The sequence below is a fragment of the Oncorhynchus gorbuscha genome, linkage group LG03, assembly GCF_021184085.1.
Source record: "Oncorhynchus gorbuscha isolate QuinsamMale2020 ecotype Even-year linkage group LG03, OgorEven_v1.0, whole genome shotgun sequence".
NCBI lineage: Eukaryota > Metazoa > Chordata > Actinopteri > Salmoniformes > Salmonidae > Oncorhynchus > Oncorhynchus gorbuscha.
The window spans coordinates 68,583,865-68,607,856 of record NC_060175.1 but is presented as its reverse complement, the minus strand read 5'-3'; the positions used below and the strand labels follow the sequence as shown (position 1 = coordinate 68,607,856).

At 43.3% G+C, this 23,992-nt stretch overlaps 1 protein-coding gene across 1 annotated transcript in view; it reads right to left on the bottom strand.

Annotated features, from left to right (window-relative positions):
- LOC124031786 (protein bassoon-like) overlaps nt 1-23,992 on the bottom strand; it is a 236,661-nt gene that overhangs the window by 164,358 nt on the left and 48,311 nt on the right. The window contains exon 2 of the mRNA XM_046343444.1: nt 17,701-18,202. Within this exon, the coding sequence (XP_046199400.1) occupies nt 17,701-18,202 (502 nt within the window). The remainder of the gene's footprint in view (nt 1-17,700; nt 18,203-23,992) is intronic.

The following is a 23,992-nucleotide window of genomic DNA, read 5'->3' as shown; positions in this document are numbered from 1 at the left end:
GGCTGTACATGTCTGACACGGGATATGGTGAGAACATACTTTGATTTCTGGATTTACTCACTGTAACAAAAGTCTCCGCAATCACTCATTTACGTTTGTAAACACTGCAACAAAGAGCCATTGTTAAACACGCTAAATTACACTAGAGGGCCGTATCAAAAAGATACAAAACACTGCACAAGCCAAGAGAGGACATGAACATGTGGTACTAAACGTCACACTAAACGTCAAACACTGTGTTGTGGATCTAACCTAATCTCTGCCTCATAAGCAGTCGCACAAATAGCTATTAGTGGATGCAAAAGAAATAAGAACCTATTCAGGTTGAGCATGTATGAGATCATGGTGAGAAGTACCATGGATTTGGTCTGTGGACAAGCCAGACGGGACTTTGAGAGATCTGGTGGAGGACGGGAAGGAAGACAGGAACACATTAACGGCTGTTGCCTAGTCGCAGAAAAGACCTAGTGATTCCTTCGATTAATTCAGAGCCAAATTTCATTACAAAGACGACATGAATTGCACAAGGCCAGACAAGGGGAGCACAGAGATAGACTGATTAGTTGTATTAATTTCCAAATCAACACAGACATGAATGACTTGTCTTGGGGGTCCACGAGTCTCCCAATTCAGGGGCAGTAAAGAGAACAATAGGAAATCACTGATCGCATACAGTTTTAAATCAGGATTCTAAGTGTGCTGTAACTACAACATAATGTCAGTTAATCCCGTGTTAAACGGCTCATCCTTGGCAGATCGATCAAGTCTGTTCCTCTCTCCTCTGCGTGGAGGAAGGGAGTAGTGGCAGCTGGTGAGTGGAGTCACTGGACATTTTGGAGATTTAAATGGGTTCCCAGCTGTTGAAAATAGGAATACGCCTGCTCTACAGGGCAGCTATTGTTACTCTTTTCCAAACATAAGTACACTTTGTTAACATCTGGCTAAATTATAACAGTTTCTATTTTCGTCTTAAAACAAACGAACAGAAGCAGCTGCTTAGGCCACCACTATTACCAAAGGCACGTCCAGAAGGCATTTCTATTATGCCTATTGGATTTAGCCTAGTGTGATATTGTTGGATTCTTTACCTCTGAAAAGAACACGTGAACTGTGTCAAAGTGTAAAGCACATGAACTGTGTCAAACTGTCAAACACATGAACTGTGTCAAACTGTCAAACACATGAACTGTGTCAAACTGTCAAACACATGAACTGTGTCAAACTGTCAAACACATGAACTGTGTCAAACTGTCAAACACATGAACTGTGTCAAACTGTCAAACACATGAACTGTGTCAAACTGACAAACACATGAACTGTGTCAAACTGTCAAACACATGAACTGTGTCAAACTGTCAAACACATGGACTGTGACAAACTGTCAAACACATGAACTGTGTCAAACTGTCAAACACATGAACTGTGTCACACTGTCAAACACATGAACTGTGTCAAACTGTAAAACACATGAACTGTGTCAAACTGTAAAGCACATGAACTGTGTCAAACTGTAAAGCACATGAACTGTGTCAAACTGTAAAACACATGAACTGTGTCAAACTGTAAAACATATGAACTGTGTCAAACACATGAACTGTGTCAAACTGTAAAACACATGAACTGTGTCAAACACATGAACTGTGTCAAACTGTAAAACACATGAACTGTGTCAAACTGTAAAACACATGAACTGTGTCAAACTGTAAAGCACATGAACTGTGTCAAACTGTAAAACACATGAACTGTGTCAAACACATGAACTGTGTCAAACTGTCAAACACGTGAATTTTATCACTGTAAAACACATGAACTGTGCCAAACTGTCAAAAACGTGAATTTTATCACTGTAAAACACATGAACTGTGTCAAACTGTCAAACACGTGAATTTTATCACTGTAAAACACATGAACTGTGCCAAACTGTCAAACACGTGAATTTTATCACTGTAAAACACATGAACTGTGTCAAACTGTAAAACACATGAACTGTGTCAAACTGTCAAACACATGAACTGTGCCAACTGTAAAACACATGAACTGTGTCAAACTATAAAACACATGAATTGTGTCAAACTGTCAAACACGTGAATTTTATCACTGTAAAACACATGAACTGTGCCAAACTGTAAAACACATGAACTGTGCCAAACTGTCAAACACATGAACTGTGTCAAACTGTAAAACACATGAACTGTGTCAAACACATGAACTGTGTCAAACTGTAAAACACATGAACTGTGTCAAACTGTAAAACACATGAACTGTGTCAAACTGTAAAACACATGAACTGTGTCAAACTGTAAAACACATGAACTGTGTCAAACTGTAAAACACATGAACTGTGTCAAACACATGAACTGTGTCAAACTGTAAAACACATGAACTGTGTCACACTGTCAAACACATGAACTGTGTCAAACTGTAAAACACATGAACTGTGTCAAACTGTAAAACACATGAACTGTGTCAAACTGTAAAACACATGAACTGTGTCAAACTGTAAAGCACATGAACTGTGTCAAACTGTAAAACACATGAACTGTGTCAAACTGTAAAACACATGAACTGTGTCAAACTGTAAAACACATGAATTGTGTCAAACTGTAAAACACATGAACTGTGTCAAACACATGAACTGTGTCAAACTGTAAAACACATGAACTGTGTCAAACTGTCAAACACGTGAATTTTATCACTGTAAAACACATTAACTGTGCCAAACTGTAAAACACATGAACTGTGCCAAACTGTCAAACACATGAACTGTGTCAAACTGTAAAACACATGAACTGTGCCAAACTGTCAAACACATGAACTGTGTCAAACTGTAAAACACATGAACTGTGTCAAACTGTAAAACACATGAATTGTGTCAATCTGTAAAACACATGAACTGTGTCAAACACATGAACTGTGTCAAACTGTAAAACACATGAACTGTGTCAAACTGTCAACCACGTGAATTTAATCACTGTAAAACACATGAACTGTGTCAAACTGTCAAACACGTGAATTTTATCACTGTAAAACACATGAACTGTGTCAAACTGTCAACCACGTGAATTTAATCACTGTAAAACACATGAACTGTGTCAAACTGTCAAACACGTGAATTTTATCACTGTAAAACACATGAACTGTGTCAAACTGTCAAACACGTGAATTTTATCACTGTAAAACACATGAACTGTGTCAAACTGTCAACCACGTGAATTTAATCACTGTAAAACACATGAACTGTGCCAAACTGTAAAACACATGAACTGTGTCAAACTGTCAACCACGTGAATTTAATCACTGTAAAACACATGAACTGTGTCAAACTGTCAAACACGTGAATTTTATCACTGTAAAACACATGAACTGTGCCAAACTGTAAAACACATGAACTGTGTCAAACTGTCAAACACGTGAATTTTATCACTGTAAAACACATGAACTGTGCCAAACTGTAAAACACATGAACTGTGTCAAACTGTCAACCACGTGAATTTAATCACTGTAAAACACATGAACTGTGTCAAACTGTCAAACACGTGAATTTTATCACTGTAAAACACATGAACTGTGCCAAACTGTAAAACACATGAACTGTGCCAAACTGTCAAACACATGAACTGTGTCAAACTGTAAAACACATGAACTGTGCCAAACTGTCAAACACATGAACTGTGTCAAACTGTAAAACACATTAACTGTGTCAAACTGTCAAACACATGAACTGTGTCAAACTGTAAAACACATGAACTGTGTCAAACACATGAACTGTGTCAAACTGTCAAACACGTGAATTTTATCACTGTAAAACACATGAACTGTGCCAAACTGTCAAAAACGTGAATTTTATCACTGTAAAACACATGAACTGTGTCAAACTGTCAAACACGTGAATTTTATCACTGTAAAACACATGAACTGTGCCAAACTGTCAAACACGTGAATTTTATCACTGTAAAACACATGAACTGTGTCAAACTGTCAAACACATGAACTGTGTCAAACTGTCAAACACATGAACTGTGTCAAACTGTCAAACACATGAACTGTGTCAAACTGTCAAACACATGAACTGTGTCAAACTGACAAACACATGAACTGTGTCAAACTGTCAAACACATGAACTGTGTCAAACTGTCAAACACATGAACTGTGACAAACTGTCAAACACATGAACTGTGTCAAACTGTCAAACACATGAACTGTGTCACACTGTCAAACACATGAACTGTGTCAAACTGTAAAACACATGAACTGTGTCAAACTGTAAAGCACATGAACTGTGTCAAACTGTAAAGCACATGAACTGTGTCAAACTGTCAAACACATGAACTGTGTCAAACTGTAAAGCACATGAACTGTGTCAAACTGTAAAACACATGAACTGTGTCAAACTGTAAAACATATGAACTGTGTCAAACACATGAACTGTGTCAAACTGTAAAACACATGAACTGTGTCAAACTGTAAAACCCATGAACTGTGTCAAACACATGAACTGTGTCAAACTGTAAAACACATGAACTGTGTCAAACTGTAAAACACATGAACTGTGTCAAACTGTAAAGCACATGAACTGTGTCAAACTGTAAAACACATGAACTGTGTCAAACTGTAAAACACATGAACTGTGTCAAACTGTAAAACACATGAACTGTGTCAAACTGTAAAACACATGAACTGTGTCAAACACATGAACTGTGTCAAACTGTAAAACACATGAACTGTGTCAAACTGTAAAACACATGAACTGTGTCAAACTGTAAAACACATGAACTGTGTCAAACACATGAACTGTGTCAAACTGTAAAACACATGAACTGTGTCAAACTGTAAAACACATGAACTGTGTCAAACTGTAAAGCACATGAACTGTGTCAAACTGTAAAACACATGAACTGTGTCAAACTGTAAAACACATGAACTGTGTCAAACTGTAAAACACATGAATTGTGTCAAACTGTAAAACACATGAACTGTGTCAAACACATGAACTGTGTCAAACTGTAAAACACATGAACTGTGTCAAACTGTCAAACACGTGAATTTTATCACTGTAAAACACATGAACTGTGCCAAACTGTAAAACACATGAACTGTGCCAAACTGTCAAACACATGAACTGTGTCAAACTGTAAAACACATGAACTGTGCCAAACTGTCAAACACATGAACTGTGTCAAACTGTAAAACACATGAACTGTGTCAAACTGTAAAACACATGAATTGTGTCAAACTGTAAAACACATGAACTGTGTCAAACACATGAACTGTGTCAAACTGTAAAACACATGAACTGTGTCAAACTGTCAAACACGTGAATTTTATCACTGTAAAACACATGAACTGTGTCAAACTGTCAAACACGTGAATTTTATCACTGTAAAACACATGAACTGTGCCAAACTGTAAAACACATGAACTGTGCCAAACTGTCAAACACATTACATTTACATTACATTTAAGTCATTTAGCAGACGCTCTTATCCAGAGCGACTTACAAATTGGTGCATTCACCTTATGACATCCAGTGGAACAACCACTTTACAAAGTGCATCTAAATATTTTAAGGGGGAGGGGGTGAGAAGGATTACTTTATCCTATCCTAGGTATTCCTTAAAGAGGTGGGGTTTCAGGTGTCTCCGGAAGGTGGTGATTGACTCCGCTGTCCTGGCGTCGTGAAGTTTGTTCCAAAGCCAGAGCATGAACTGTTTTGACTGAGCTGAAACTGTACTTCCTCAGTGGTAGGGAGGCGAGCAGGCCAGAGGTGGATGAACGCAGTGCCCTTATTTGGGTGTAGGGCCTGATCAGAGCCTGGAGGTACTGAGGTGCCGTTCCCCTCACAGCTCCGTCAAGCACCATGGTCTTGTAGCGGATGCGAGCTTCAACTGGAAGCCAGTGGAGAGAGCGGAGGAGCGGGGTGACGTGAGAGAACTTGGGAAGGTTGAACACTTGCGGCGTCTGGATGAGTTGTAAATGGCACAGGCAACCCAGCCAAAGCTGCAGTAAAGACGGGAAATGACAAGTGCCTGGATTAGGACCTGCGCCGCTTCCTGTGTGAGGCAAACTCTGCGGATGTTGAACTGAACCTACAGGAACAACCGCTGTTAAACGACAGTTTGTTGTCCAGGATCACGCCAAGGTTCTTAGCGCTCTGGGAGGAGGACACAATGGAGTTGTCAACCGTGATGGCGAGATCATGGAAAGCAGTCCTTCCCCGGGAGGAAGAGCAGCTCCGTCTTGCCGAAGTTCAGCTTGAGGTGGTGATCCGTCATCCACACTGATATGTCTGCCAGACATGCAGAGATGAACCCGGTCATCAGAAGGGGGAAAGGAGAAGATTAATGTGTGTCGTCTGCATAGCAATGATAGGAGAGACCATGTGAGGTTATGACAGAGCCAAGTGACTTGGTATATAGCGAGAATAGGAGAGGGCCTAGAACAGAGCCCTGGGGGACACCAGTGGTGAGAGCGCGTGGTGAGACTGTAAAGCACATGAACTGTGTCAAACTGTAAAACACATGAACTGTGTCAAACTGTAAAACACATGAACTGTGTCAAACTGTAAAACACATGAATTGTGTCAAACTGTAAAACACATGAACTGTGTCAAACACATGAACTGTGTCAAACTGTAAAACACATGAACTGTGTCAAACTGTCAAACACGTGAATTTTATCACTGTAAAACACATGAACTGTGTCAAACTGTAAAACACATGAATTGTGTCAAACTGTAAAACACATGAACTGTGTCAAACACATGAACTATGTCAAACTGTAAAACACATGAACTGTGTCAAACTGTCAAACACGTGAATTTTATCACTGTAAAACACATGAACTGTGTCAAACTGTAAAACACATGAACTGTGTCAAACTGTAAAACACATGAACTGTGTCAAACTGTAAAGCACATGAACTGTGTCAAACTGTAAAACACATGAACTGTGTCAAACTGTAAAACACATGAACTGTGTCAAACTGTAAAACACATGAACTGTGTCAAACACATGAACTGTGTCAAACTGTAAAACACATGAACTGTGTCAAACACATGAACTGTGTCAAACTGTAAAACACATGAACTGTGTCAAACTGTAAAACACATGAACTGTGTCAAACTGTAAAACACATGAACTGTGTCAAACACATGAACTGTGTCAAACTGTAAAACACATGAACTGTGTCAAACACATGAACTGTGTCAAACTGTAAAACACATGAACTGTGTCAAACACATGAACTGTGTCAAACTGTAAAACACATGAACTGTGTCAAACTGTCAAACACGTGAATTTTATCACTGTAAAACACATGAACTGTGCCAAACTGTAAAACACATGAACTGTGTCAAACTGTCAAACACGTGAATTTTATCACTGTAAAACACATGAACTGTGTCAAACTGTAAAACACATGAATTGTGTCAAACTGTAAAACACATGAACTGTGTCAAACACATGAACTATGTCAAACTGTAAAACACATGAACTGTGTCAAACTGTCAAACACGTGAATTTTATCACTGTAAAACACATGAACTGTGTCAAACTGTAAAACACATGAACTGTGTCAAACTGTAAAACACATGAACTGTGTCAAACTGTAAAGCACATGAACTGTGTCAAACTGTAAAACACATGAACTGTGTCAAACTGTAAAACACATGAACTGTGTCAAACTGTAAAACACATGAACTGTGTCAAACACATGAACTGTGTCAAACTGTAAAACACATGAACTGTGTCAAACACATGAACTGTGTCAAACTGTAAAACACATGAACTGTGTCAAACTGTAAAACACATGAACTGTGTCAAACTGTAAAACACATGAACTGTGTCAAACACATGAACTGTGTCAAACTGTAAAACACATGAACTGTGTCAAACACATGAACTGTGTCAAACTGTAAAACACATGAACTGTGTCAAACACATGAACTGTGTCAAACTGTAAAACACATGAACTGTGTCAAACTGTCAAACACGTGAATTTTATCACTGTAAAACACATGAACTGTGCCAAACTGTAAAACACATGAACTGTGCCAAACTGTCAAACACATGAACTGTGTCAAACTGTAAAACACATGAACTGTGCCAAACTGTCAAACACATGAACTGTGTCAAACTGTAAAACACATGAACTGTGTCAAACTGTAAAACACATGAATTGTGTCAAACTGTAAAACACATGAACTGTGTCAAACACATGAACTGTGTCAAACTGTAAAACACATGAACTGTGTCAAACTGTCAACCACGTGAATTTAATCACTGTAAAACACATGAACTGTGTCAAACTGTCAAACACGTGAATTTTATCACTGTAAAACACATGAACTGTGCCAAACTGTAAAACACATGAACTGTGTCAAACTGTCAACCACGTGAATTTAATCACTGTAAAACACATGAACTGTGTCAAACTGTCAAACACGTGAATTTTATCACTGTAAAACACATGAACTGTGCCAAACTGTAAAACACATGAACTGTGCCAAACTGTCAAACACATGAACTGTGTCAAACTGTAAAGCACATGAACTGTGCCAAACTGTCAAACACATGAACTGTGTCAAACTGTAAAACACATGAACTGTGTCAAACTGTCAAACACATGAACTGTGTCAAACTGTAAAACACATGAACTGTGTCAAACACATGAACTGTGTCAAACTGTCAAACACGTGAATTTTATCACTGTAAAACACATGAACTGTGCCAAACTGTCAAAAACGTGAATTTTATCACTGTAAAACACATGAACTGTGTCAAACTGTCAAACACGTGAATTTTATCACTGTAAAACACATGAACTGTGCCAAACTGTCAAACACGTGAATTTTATCACTGTAAAACACATGAACTGTGCCAAACTGTCAAACACGTGAATTTTATCACTGTAAAACACATGAACTGTGTCAAACTGTAAAACACATGAACTGTGTCAAACTGTCAAACACATGAACTGTGCCAACTGTAAAACACATGAACTGTGTCAAACTATAAAACACATGAACTGTGTCAAACTATAAAACACATGAACTGTGTCAAACTATAAAACACATGAACTGTGTCAAACTATAAAACACATGAACTGTGCCAAACTGTCAAACTCTCGCTCTCATCCAACACTTCCCACACTGCCCCTACTCGGATGGTATCGCGCCGTCCCAACCTTCGCTCTCTCTCCCCCGCTACTCTCTCCTCTTCCATCCTATCATCTCTTCCCTCTGCTCAAACCTTCTCCAACCTATCTCCTGATTCTGCCTCCTCAACCCTCCTCACCTCCCTTTCTGCATCCTTTGACTCTCTATGCCCCCTATCCTCCAGGCCGGCTCGGTCCTCCCCTCCCGCTCCGTGGCTCGACGACTCATTGCGATCTCACAGAACAGGGCTCCAGGCAGCCGAGCGGAAATGGAGGAAAACTCGCCTCCCTGCAGACCTGGCATCCTTTCGCTCCCTCCTCTCTACATTTTCCTCTTCTGTCTCTGCTGCTAAAGCCACCTTCTACCACTCTAAATTCCAAGCTTCTGCCTCTAACCCTAGGAAGCTCTTTGCCACCTTCTCCTCCCTCCTGAATCCTCCTCCCCCCCCTCCTCCCTCTCTGCAGATGACTTCGGCAACCATTTTGAAAAGAAGGTCGACGACATCCGATCCTCGTTTGCTAAGTCAAACGACACCGCTGGTTCTGCTCACACTGCCCTACCCTGTGCTCTGACCTCTTTCTCCCCTCTCTCTCCAGATGAAATCTCGCGTCTTGTGACGGCCGGCCGCCCAACAACCTGCCCGCTTGACCCTATCCCCTCCTCTCTTCTCCAGACCATTTCCAGAGACCTTCTCCCTTACCTCACCTCGCTCATCAACTCATCCCTGACCGCTGGCTACGTCCCTTCCGTCTTCAAGAGAGCGAGAGTTGCACCCCTTCTGAAAAAACCTACACTCGATCCCTCCGATGTCAACAACTACAGACCAGTATTCCTTCTTTCTTTTCTCTCCAAAACTCTTGAACGTGCCGTCCTTGGCCAGCTCTCCCGCTATCTCTCTCAGAATGACCTTCTTGATCCAAATCAGTCAGGTTTCAAGACTAGTCATTCAACTGAGACTGCTCTTCTCTGTATCACGGAGGCGCTCCGCACCGCTAAAGCTAACTCTCTCTCCTCTGCTCTCATCCTTCTAGACCTATCGGCTGCCTTCGATAATGTGAACCATCAGATCCTCCTCTCCACCCTCTCCGGCGCGGCCCACGCTTGGATTGCGTCCTACCTGACAGGTCGCTCCTACCAGGTGGCATGGCGAGAATCTGTCTCCTCACCACGCACTCTCACCACTGGTGTCCCCCAGGGCTCTGTTCTAGGCCCTCTCCTATTCTCGCTATACACCAAGTCACTTGGCTCTGTCATAACCTCACATGGTCACTCCTATCATTGCTATGCAGACGACACACAATTAATCTTCTCCTTTCCACCTTCTGATGACCAGGTGGCGAATCACATCTCTGCATGTCTGGCAGACATATCAGTGTGGATGACGGATCACCACCTCAAGCTGAACCTCGGCAAGACGGAGCTGCTCTTCCTCCCGGGGAAGGACTGCCCGTTCCATGATCTCACCATCACGGTTGACAACTCCATTGTGTCCTCCTCCCAGAGCGCTAAGAACCTTGGCGTGATCCTGGACAACACCCTGTCGTTCTCAACTAACATCAAGGCGGTGGCCCGTTCCTGTAGGTTCATGCTCTACAACATCCGCAGAGTACGACCTTGCCTCACACAGGAAGCGGCGCAGGTCCTAATCCAGGCACTTGTCATCTCCCGTCTGGATTACTGCAACTCGCTGTTGGCTGGGCTCCCTGCCTGTGCCATTAAACCCCTACAACTCATCCAGAACGCCGCAGCCCATCTGGTGTTCAACCTTCCCAAGTTCTCTCACGTCACCCCGCTCCTCCGCTCTCTCCACTGGCTTCCAGTTGAAGCTCGCATCCTCTACAAGACCATGGTGCTTGCCTACGGAGCTGTGAGGGAACGGCACCTCAGTACCTCCAGGCTCTGATCAGGCCCTACACCCAAACAAGGGCACTGCGTTCATCCACCTCTGGCCTGCTCGCCTCCCTACCACTGAGGAAGTACAGTTCCCGCTCAGCCCAGTCAAAACTGTTCGCTGCTCTGGCCCCCCAATGGTGGAACAAACTCCCTCACGACGCCAGGACAGCGGAGTCAATCACCACCTTCCGGAGACACCTGAAACCCCACCTCTTTAAGGAATACCTAGGATAGGATAAGTAATCCTTCTCACCCCCCCCTTTAAGATTTAGATGCACTATTGTAAAGTGACTGTTCCACTGGATGTCATAAGGTGAATGCACCAATTTGTAAGTCGCTCTGGATAAGAGCGTCTGCTAAATGACTTAAATGTAATGTAAATGTAAACACATGAACTGTGCCAAACTGTCAAACACATGAACTTTGTCAAACTGTCAAACACATGAACTGTGTCAAACTATAAAACACATGAACTGTGTCAAACTATAAAACACATTAACTGTGTCAAACTATAAAACACATGAACTGTGTCAAACTATAAAACACATTAACTGTGTCAAACTATAAAACACATGAACTGTGTCAAACTATAAAACACATTAACTGTGTCAAACTATAAAACACATGAACTGTGCCAAACTGTCAAACACATGAATTTTGTCAAACTGTCAAACACATGAATTTTGTCACTGTCAAACACATGAACTGTGTCAAACACATGAACTGTGTCAAACTGTAAAACACATGAACTGTGTCAAACTGTAAAACACATGAACTGTATCAAACTGTCAAACACATGAACTGTGTCAAACACATGAACTGTGTCAAAATGTCAAACACACGAAACGTGCCAAACTGTCAAACACATGAACTGTGTCAAACTGTAAAACACATGAACTGTGTCAAACTGTAAAACACATGAACTGTGTCAAACACATGAACTGTGTCAAACTGTAAAGCACATGAACTGTGTCAAACTGTAAAGCACATGAACTGTGTCAAACTGTAAAGCACATGAACTGTGTCAAACTGTAAAGCACATGAACTGTGTCAAACTGTAAAGCACATGAACTGTGTCAAACTGTAAAACACATGAACTGTGTCAAACTGTAAAACATATGAACTGTGTCAAACTGTAAAACACATGAACTGTATCAAACTGTCAAACACATGAACTGTGTCAAACACATGAACTGTGTCAAACTGTAAAGCACATGAACTGTGTCAAACTGTAAAGCACATGAACTGTGTCAAACTGTAAAACACATGAACTGTGTCAAACTGTAAAGCACATGAACTGTGTCAAACACATGAACTGTGTCAAACTGTAAAGCACATGAACTGTGTCAAACTGTAAAGCACATGAACTGTGTCAAACTGTAAAACACATGAACTGTGTCAAACTGTAAAACACATGAACTGTGTCAAACTGTCAAACACATGAACTGTGTCAAACACATGAACTGTGTCAAACTGTAAAACACATGAACTGTGTCAAACTGTAAAACACATGAACTGTGTCAAACTGTCAAACACATGAACTGTGTCAAACTGTAAAGCACATGAACTGTGTCAAACTGTCAAACACATGAACTGTGTCAAACACATGAACTGTGTCAAACTGTAAAGCACATGAACTGTGTCAAACTGTAAAACACATGAACTGTGTCAAACTGTAAAACACATGAACTGTGTCAAACTGTAAAGCACATGAACTGTGTCAAACACATGAACTGTGTCAAACATGTATTTGCAGGTCCGAGAAAAAATAGCCTTTTATAAACATTTCATACCACACAAATGACCAAAATGACAGGCTAAGAACGGACAGAGACAGGCCTATGTGTTCATCTTATCATATTTCACCAATGCCAAATCAGTGAGTACGGTCACATGCACACATTAAGGCGATAATTGTTAATAGTCAGATGAATATAATAGTTTTATTAAAGCGTTTACATGTTTTACACGTAGAACGACTCCCCAAACAATCCTGTTACATGGACACATCTGAAAAGGCTACCTGATGGCGCTCTGATAAACGCCAATCAAAATAAACATTGTGCCACAGCGAACAATATTTTTGGGAAGCATATTTGATTCTGAGTTGGGACATATAAAGTTTGCAATGTGAAAATGACTTCTAAGATGCATACATTCCGTTGTTTCCGAACTCACGTCACCCGCGCTGAAGAGGGAGGCTCTCGGCTGATGCTAGCACATGTGCAGAACAAATACACCACTGTCATGCCGATTAAGGTGTTCACATGACGTAGTCACTGGAAAGATTGCTCAGAACACCAGGTGTTTTAATCAGCGTGTGGTTACTTTGATTTTGACCTTACGCTGATTAAGATAAACGGAGTAAGGCGTTTACGTGACTATTGTATAATCTATAACCTACTGCCGTAATCCGTTTAATATCAAATGATTAGTGTGCATGTCTACGTACTCAGTGTGTCTTGTTTGCATCGTAACTGTCCCTGTTTGCAAATAATTTAATGTGAGACGTCATTAGGAATTTGAGCTTGGTAGGCTTCTTTCAAAACCTAGGCCTACCTTTCCACCCCACTACCTTTCCACCCCAGACAGTAGGCCTACCTTTCCACCCCACTACCTTTCCACCCCAGACAGTAGACCTACCTTTCCACCCCAGACAGTAGGCCTACCTTTCCACCCCACTACCTTTCCACCCCAGACAGTAGACCTACCTTTCCACCCCAGACAGTAGGCCTACCTTTCCACCCCAGACAGTAGGCCTACCTTTCCACCCCAGACAGTAGGCCTACCTTTCCACCACAGACAGTAGGCCTACCTTTCCACCCCAGACAGTAGGCCTACCTTTCCACCCCAGACAGTAGACCTACCTTTCCACCCAAGACAGTAGGCCTACCTTTCCACCCTAGACAGTAGACCTACCTTTCCACCACAGACTGTAGGCCTATCTTTCCACCCCAGACAGTAGGCCTACCTTTCCACCCCAGACAGTAGGCCTACCTTTCCACCCCAGACAGTAGACCTACATTTCCACCCCAGACAGTAGGCCTACCTTTCCACCCCAGACAGTAGGCCTACCTTTCCACCCCAGACAGTAGGTCTACCGATGCAGAAAAATATAAGCTTTAACTGCTGGCTACTCTTCTTCCATAACTTAACCCAACGAGACAAGGTCACAAGTGTTTCCTTTAAAGATGTCTGGGTTTAAACATCTTCTATTGTACATAAAGTGAATAGCTTAATCGATTGATAGTTACAAAATTAGGTTACTTCCCTTCTCAATGTTATGTCTCCTCGGTTTTATTTATTGTTTGAACTTAACTGCCTGGTTCACTGACACAAAGTTAGGATATTTAAAGAGTGCTTGGTGGGTGGAGGAATTGGCCGCCAAAAATCTATATAACGTTATATAGAAGCCTAAAGACAAATGTATTCTGTCAAAGAGGTAGCCCTACCTCTTATTTCTTCGGGAAGAAATAAGCTCCAACACAAAGCCCTCTTGTTGTTAGTCTAATTAAAATGAAGACGGTTGAAATTAATAATGTCAACTGGAATTTGCTTACTTCACCACCATGAGCACTATGAGCTGTCTATTTCCGATTGATTGCCTCTGCGACTGCTGCTTCAAGTTTCAGGACCACAATGTACGTTACTCAAACATGGCTTATTGTGAGGACAATAACTCTGATAAACACATCATGGGCAAGGAACATATTGTGTTTATTGAAATAAATTATCGTAGTAGCAAGCTATTAAGGTTGACCTCCAGTCCTCCTCATCTCTGCGCTCTCCTTCTCAAATTGAACAGAACATAGGCTATAGGCTAGTCCATGTGCAAGATATAGCATCTTTTGGACTTGGCCTAATCAAAATGTATTTTCTGAAGAATTCTTTGACTCTCGCCTTGATCTGCCACAGTAGGCTTACACAGCACAGCACTGGTTAGGCAGCACAAAAAAAATGTTTTTTTTAGCAAGAGCAAAGCAGGCTGGGGCTCCGGTTTGGAATATCCATTTCGGTGTGTAAGGCAGTCTAGTTTTATTTACACCATCCCAGCAGCTATCTTAGAACAGTGGAGGCTCCTCGGAGGAGGAAGGGGAGGACCCTCCCCCTTAGTGAATAAAAAAAATCATTTTCAGATAAAACTATACTAAATATATTCAAGTCACCAAATAATTGATTAAAACACACTGTTTTGCAATGGAGGTCTACAGTAGCCTCAACAGCACTCTCTGGGGCCGCATCATGGTGTAGCTGGAGGACAGTTAGTTTCCGTCCTCCTCTGGGTACATTGAATGCAATACAATCAATACAACACCTAGGAGACTGATAGTTTTCTCCCTCTTCCATGCACATAAACAGTATTATGACAACTTCCGGAGGATGTCCTCCAACCTATCAGAGCTGACATGTTGTCGACCCAATCAAAATATCTGAGAACCAATCTAGTACTGAAAGCATAAGCTAGAGCTAGCATTGCAGAGCAGAAAATGTGGTGAATAGTTGACTCAAAGAGAGAGAATGACAATAGTTGAACGATTTTTAAAAAAGGAATTTCTTTAAAAATGAAGGAGTAGCAAGAGAGAGGGAATGAGAGAGATAATTAGTTGTATTTGTTTTTTACTTTCACTTATCTAGCAAATGTAGCTAGCTAGTTTAGCCTACTCAAACACCTGGCTCAAACAGAGCAGGATGCTATGTTAGCTAGCTGGCTATGGCTATCCAACACTGGAGCTCTTACAAGTCAAGGTAAGCTTTTGGTTTTATAAATGTATTGCCAACGGGGCCCGCCGGTATAACTGCTAAACTGCTTGCTGTACACTGTACTGCATGATTGTTGCGGGTTTACTAATGCGTTACTAGCTGTGTTAGCTAATATGGTGACAACAGTGTAGGCTGTGTGTAGTGGTTAACAGTAATGGGATGAAGGTTTGGCCTGGAAAGGTTTTTTCATCTGTGGTATTGTGCACTGAAGTCCACAAGCGAAGGGAAAAGGTGAGAGGAGGAGAGCGTGTAGATGAAGAAGAAATTATACAACGAGCAAATTATCATGCAGTTTGTATGTGGTTGCTATGAAAGTAAACTGTGCTTACGGTTATCAGAGGTGTGTTCATTCTGCCAATTCTGTTGAAAAACATTTCTAAAATGAAAGCAAACGGAACGAAACGGAGATAAGCCTACCTGAATTTGTCACTGTCACCTTGATTACTCATGTTTTTCTCTCGACCTGTGTGCACCTGCGTTGTAAACGTTCATTCATAGGCTAGGTTGTAGCAACCTAATGATGGGTATAGGGAAAATTTGAGTGTCATGTTGTAACCTGAACCTGTCGGTGTTACTTTGAGCTCGGTGAATGGAATATGAATGACAGTCATCCAATATTACATTTACATTTATCCAATATGCTCAAATAGAAATAAATCTATGCTCATAAAAACAAAAACAAAGTCCTCCCTTATCTTAAACGGCACCGACCGCCACAGTCTTAGAAATATTACTTTGCTCCCTGCTTCTCCAAGCACGACCCTGCCCTGGACTACATATATATTTTTTAAACTAAACCCTCCCCTGAAATTGAAAAAGCATGACCATCCCCCATTTTACTACAGGTACCCATTCTGTACATTTCAATCCATCCCTTACATCTAAGTGCACCTCCGGGCATTTACCATACACCCTACACCCTACACACTCCATCCTGCCTAGGTAGACTAATGGAGATTCTGTCATCGCCTCGAGAGAAATTACTGCCACTTACCAATACACACACTCTTTCTCCCCCCTTCTCTCTCTTTCTCCCTCATCGCTCTCTTTCTTGGCCGTGTTTCTCTAACACTCCACTTCCCACTCTCTCTTCATCATTTCCCCACATTCTCTCTCTCCCTGGTCCCATTCCCAGAATATAATGCACCCAAATGACTCTCACAATAAGACATGATGGCAGACCGACTAGAACTCATCTCAACACTGCGGTGGGGTTAGATCCGTGCATCGGTGGCTCCCTCCGCTCCGGAGAGAACACTGCTTCGTCCGCATCATTGGGGCGAAAAACATGCCACAGCATCTCCTCCCTCACTTCATTCTCTAAAACCTGCCTGCCTGGTGCCGCTTGCCCGCCTGCCCACACGTTGAGGGGAAGGACAGAGAGACGGCCCCCCTGTCAATCTCCTGCCAATGGCTGCTGTCAAAACAGAAGCTGACGAGCGAGGCCGATGAAGACGCTAAGACGGCCTAGGCGGGACACCCTACTGACAGCAGGCTCTGTCGGGCTCTCGCCGAGAGAGAGAGGTCACAGAAACTGGAGACACAGGAGATGGGAGAGCTTCACACTCATTAAGGACGGGACTTTTCTATGTCTGGGACTCAGAGATTGGAGAAGACTAAATGACATATTTACGTACTTCTTTAGGCCTCACACCAGGACTCCGCAAGGTCTCTAGATATAAAAGGATGTGCTTATTTTTGTGACTAAACATGAAGCGATAAGATGCCCCTTAAGAGCTGATCTGGAGTCAGTTTTATTTAGTAGACTGGTTGCATTCCCTAAGTTTAAGGTATGGAGAACACTGATCGTAGACCAGCACTCTGGACTGGAGCCAATGGCACCTCTAGCTGTATTAGAGTCAGCATGTTAACAGGCAGTGCTTGTTGCTTACCTCTGTGAGGTGGGGGTTGGGGTTGAAGCCACACTGGTTGCAGACAGTGGAGCGGCACTGTGTGCAGGTGTTGTAGTTTGGCAGGGCCGGCGGATTGGTCAGCTCCGTGGTGGAGCAGAGTGGGCACAGCTTGCTGACGGGCATGGGGGCGATCTGGGGCACTGAGTAGGGTGAGGTGGGGGTGATCCCACGGTCCGGGGACATTGAGGAGGAGCGACCCGTCCGGCCACCCGAACCGCTAAAGTCCACCTGGAGGTTTCGTCGGGAGGCGTGCTGACCGGGCTGACCGGGGCTCTGGCCATGCTGACCTGGACCACCACCCATCCCTGGCCCATGACCCTGAGCCTGCCCTAGGCCTGGGCCGTGGCCTGAGCCATGGACTAGGCCTGAGCTATGCTGCATCGGCCTGTGGCTCTCTTGGTTGGCCAGTCTCTGACCTCCTCCTCCACCCATTCCTCCGTAGCCAGTCTGCATCCCAGATTTAGGACTCCCCATGGGAACCCTGAAGAAAAACAACAGGAATCAAATTAATTTCAAATATAACATCCCTTCTGTTTAGCTCTTCTACAGATTGTGAACAAGATATTTGGTGGTTTGGTCAGTATCCCTGAATCTTATCATTCTATCAAAAAATGTCCCTCACCTCCGGCTAAGACCGAAACAAAACACTGAAAAACTGCTCTGATCTGGGGAAAGCATCAATTTGGATCAAAGAGAACCACAGTAGTTCCGGCCAATCATTTGCTTAATTTGCTTCAGTTGATTCATGGGGAGTTTGACACAAGTATTCATTGTAGGGAGAGACCTATTTTGGGACAGCCTGAGTCGGTATGAGACATTTGCTTTCAGCTACATGTGAATGTCACAAAATCTCTCTCATCCACCCCCACGCCTTAGATCTGAAGTTACTGTCTCCAAATTCACATCTACTCAAAGCCCTGCGAGCCAGACTTCACCTATTGACCTTCAGATGGAGCGGACTTAGGGAGGCTGTGCGTGTGTGTGTACACTTAATACAGTCTTATCTGGTCTAATGATGTTAAATGTCTCCTGGCAGCTCTCATAACAGTTTGCCCTCTTCACTGTAAGCTCTACCCCAGCAGGTAAAAGGCTACAAAGGCCACAGGAGCATCAAACCAACCAGGCGGCTGGAGCAAAGTGCTATAATGAGGGGTTCAACACATAGAAAGCAGGGTAAAGTGCATACTTTTTTTTTTTTGCAGGCTGTCCGGAAGCTTCTACCGTGCTTGAGCCATTTCAGCACCATGAGCCATTTCAGCACCATGGCGCTGTCCACTTACACATAGACATGACTCACTTTGTCCTAAACGCTTACAGTCCCACCTAAAGTAAACAACGAAATCAGTCCCACCTAATGTAAACAATATGTTTGCCATGTGTCTGTATGCAGGCAAAAAACGGTTCAAATGTTAATTTACATTTTTAACAAAGGATCCATTATTAACTCAAGCACTGTGCTTACTGTACTCTCTTCATGTTAAAAAAATATAATAATCATCTTTTCATTCAGTAATCTAAATAACTCTATGGACCGTAAAGGAAATCATACCTCAACATATCATGCTCATGCACTTATATATAAGAACTAGTGGGACACTTTTAAATGTGCCTTTAGAGGCCATGCAATTTAGTACTCGTGTATAAAACAAAAGCAATTTAGGTCAAAAGAGTCCATATTAACAAAGAAAATGGAAGGACTAACAGTACAGATAGATAGCAATCAAAACTCTACCATAGAGGCACAGAAAAAGAAATGGAGGAAGTTATTCAAGAAAGATCCAGTGTAATATATTATAAAACATAAAGCGAACTGGATGGAATATGAGGGAAAAATGCACCAAATTATTTTTCAATCTTCAACATAGAAATGCTACCAGAAATAATTGACTGAAACTTGTTACCCATGATTCACCAAACAATATTTTTAAAAGAGGAAGTAAAGTACTTTAAGCATATGTTTTCGTTTCAGTCTTCTGCATCTCCACTAACCGAAGTTAATTGTATGAATTTTTTCCCTATTAATAATGTAAAATTAACAGCTGTACAGAAGGACTAATGTGAAGGCCAAATTACAGAGGAGGAACTTCTTGATGCAATTAAAGCCTTTCAATCCAGGAAAACCTTTTAAAATATATATTCAGAGGACCATTATTAGCATGTTTTAACCACTCCTATATAAACGGTAGATTAACAGACACGCAACAAGAAGGTCTGATATCATTATTACTGAAACAGTATCCAAGTGGTAAATATAAAGATCCAGTCCACTTTTAAAAAATGGTGGCCTCTTACACTTCAGTGTTGTGATGCAAAAGTTCTAGCAAAATGCTTAGCGCATATAATTAAAAAGGTATTGTCTGATGTTATTTATCCTAATCAGACGTTTTTTTTACATGGACTATACATTAGAGATAATATAAGACAAGTACTGGAAACTGTCATGCAGGTGAATGAGGACCCAAAAGCGACTTGGCGAAAACAGAGTATTTAATCCAGAATAAACTTTACAAAACAAAAAGCATAATAATACACGTAAAGACGAGAACAGACTGGAGACTTGATCGAGAACTGCAGGTTGCCTCGGGAAGGCACTTGAACCTAGCAGACTCAGACACCTGCTCACCACGCAGCATCTGAGGGAAACACGACACGACAGGGCAAAACATAGACACAGCACGGTGAATTATAGATGAGGATCCGACAGGGCAGGTACGGGAAACAAGGAGAGAAATAGGGACTCTAATCAGGGAAAAGGATCGGGAACAGGTGTGGGAAGACTAAATGATGATTAGGGGAATAGGAACAGCTGGGAGCAGGAACGGAACGATAGAGAGAAGAGAGAGCGAGAGAGTGAGAGAGGGAGGGGGAGAGAGAGGGATAGAAAGAGGGAAAGAACCTAATAAGACCAGCAGAGGGAAACAAATAGAATGGGAAGCACAGGGACAAGACATGATAATTAATGACAAAACATGACAGTACCCCCCCACTCACCGAGCGCCTCCTGGCGCACTCGAGGAGGAATCCTGGCGGCAACGGAGGAAATCATCAATGAGTGAACGGTCCAGCACGTCCCGAGACGGAACCCAACTCCTCTCCTCAGGACCGTAACCCTCCCAATCCACTAAGTATTGGTGACCCCGTCCCCGAGAACGCATGTCCATGATCTTATGTACCTTGTAAATAGGTGCGCTCTCGACAAGGACGGGAAGGGGAAGACGAACGGGGGGTGCGAAGAAAGGGCTTAACACAGGAGACATGGAAGACAGGATGGACGCGACGAAGATGTCGCGGAAGAAGCAGTCGCACAGCGACAGGATTGACGACCTGGGAGACACGGAACGGACCAATGAACCGCGGAGTCAACTTACGAGAAGCTGTCGTAAGAGGAAGGTTGCGAGTGGAAAGCCACACTCTCTGGCCGCAACAATACCTTGGACTCTTAATCCTGCGTTTATTGGCGGCTCTCACAGTCCTCCCCGCAGACAAAGGCAGACCGGTAATGAAGTCTAGGGCGATGTGAGACCATGGTCGAGAAGGAATGGGGAGCGGTCTGAGACGACCGGCAGGAGGAGAGTTACCCGACTTAGTCTGCGCGCAGTCCGAACAAGCAGCCACGAAACGGCGCGTGTCACGCTCCTGAGTCGGCCACCAAAAGCGCTGGCGAATAGACGCAAGAGTGCCTCGAACACCGGGATGACCAGCTAACTTGGCAGAGTGAGCCCACTGAAGAACAGCCAGAAAAGGAGGTTACTAGGACAAGCGCGCGGCGACGCAGTGTGCGTGAGTGCTTGCTTAACCTGTCTTTCAATTCCCCAGACTGTCAACCCGACAACACGCCCATAAGGAAGAATCCCCTCGGGATCAGTAGAAGCCACAGAAGAACTAAACAGACGGGATAAGGCATCAGGCTTGGTGTTCTTGCTACCCGGACGGTAAGAAATCACAAACTCGAAACGAGCGAAAAACAACGCCCAACGAGCTTGACGGGCATTAAGTCGTTTGGCAGAACGGATGTACTCAAGGTTCTTATGGTCTGTCCAAACGACAAAAGGAACGGTCGCCCCCTCCAACCACTGTCGCCATTCGCCTAGGGCTAAGCGGATGGCGAGCAGTTCACGGTTACCCACATCATAGTTAAGATGGCGACAGGCGATGAGAAAAATAAGCGCAAGGATGAACCTTATCGTCAGACTGGAAGCGCTGGGATAGAATGGCTCCCACGCCTACCTCTGAAGCGTCAACCTCGACAATGAATTGTCTAGTGACGTCAGGAGTAACGAGGATAGGAGCGGACGTAAAATGTTCTTTTAGAAGATCAAAAGCTCCCTGGGCGGAACCGGACCACTTAAAACACGTCTTGACAGAAGTAAGAGCTGTGAGAGGGGCAGCAACTTGACCGAAATTACGAATGAAACGCCGATAGAAATTAGCAAAACCTAAAAAGCGCTGCAACTCGACACGTGACCTTGGAACGGGCCAATCACTGACAGCTTGGACCTTAGCGGAATCCATCTGAATGCCTTCAGCGGAAATAACGGAACCGAGAAAAGTAACGGAGGAGACATGAAAAGAGCACTTCTCAGCCTTTACGTAGAGACAATTCTCTAAAAGGCACTGTAGAACACGTCGAACGTGCTGAACATGAATCTCGAGTGACGGTGAAAAAATCAGGATATCGTCAAGATAGACAAAAACAAAGATGTTCAGCATGTCTCTCAGAACATCATTAACTAATGCCTGAAAAACAGCTGGCGCATTGGCGAGACCAAACGGCAGAACCCGGTACTCAAAATGCCTAACGGAGTGTTAAACGCCGTTTTCCACTCGTCCCCCTCTCTGATGCGCACGAGATGGTAAGCGTTACAAAGGTCCAACTTAGTAAAGCACCTGGCTCCCTGCAGAATCTCGAAGGCTGATGACATAAGGGGAAGCGGATAACGATTCTTAACCGTTATGTCATTCAGCCCTCGATAATCCACGCAGGGGCGCAGAGTACCGTCCTTCTTCTTAACAAAAAGAACCCCGCCCCGGCCGGAGAGGAAGAAGGCACTATGGTACCGGCGTCAAGAGACACAGATAAATAATCCTCGAGAGCCTTACGTTCGGGAGCCGACAGAGAGTATAGTCTACCCCGAGGAGGAGTGGTCCCCGGAAGGAGATCAATACTACAATCATACGACCGGTGAGGAGGAAGGGAGTTGGCTCGGGACCGACTGAAGACCGTGCGCAGATCCTGATATTCCTCCGGCACTCCTGTCAAATCGCCAGGTTCCTCCTGAGAAGTGGGGACAGAAGAAATGGGAGGGATGGCAGACATTAAGCACTTCACATGACAAGATACGTTCCAGGATAGGATAGAATTACAAGACCAATTAATAGAAGGATTATGACATACTAGCCAGGGATGACCCAAAACAACAGGTGTGAAAGGTGAACGAAAAATCAAAAAGAAATAGTCTCACTGTGGTTACCAGATACTGTGAGAGTTAAAGGTAGTGTCTCAAATCTGATACTGGGAAGATGACTACCATCTAAGGCAAACATGGGCGTAGGCTTGTCTAACTGTCTGAAAGGAATGTTATGTTTCCGAACCCATGCTTCGTCCATGAAACAACCCTCAGCCCCAGAGTCAATCAAGGCACTGCATGTAGCACCCGAACCGGTCCAGCGTAGATGGACCGACATAGTAGTACAAGATCTAGATGAAGAGACCTGAGTAGTAGCGCTCACCAGTAGCCCTCCGCTTACTGATGGGCTCTGGCCTCTTACTGGACATGAATTAACAAAATGTCCATCAAATCCGCAATAGAGGCACAGGCGGTTGGTGATCCTCCGTTCCCTCTCCTTAGTCGAGATGCGAATCCCTCCCAGCTGCATGGGCTCAGTCTCAGAGCCAGAGGAGGGAGATGGTTGCGATGCGGAGCAGGGAAACACCGTTGATGCGAGCTCTCTTCCACGAGCCTGGTGACGAAGATCTACCCGTCGTTCTATGCGGATGGCGAGAGCAATCAAAGAGTCCACACTGGAAGGAACCTCCCGAAGAGAATCTCATCTTTGACCACTGTGTGGAGTCCCTCCAGAAAACGAGCGAGCAGCGCCGGCTCGTTCCAGTCACTAGAGGCAGCAAGAGTACGAAACTCTATAGAGTAATCCGTTATGGATCGATCACCTTGGCATAGGGAAGCCAGGACCCTAGAAGCCTCCCCACCAAAAACTGAACGGTCAAAAACCCGAATCATCTCCTCTTTAAAGTTCTGGTAATTGTTAGAAC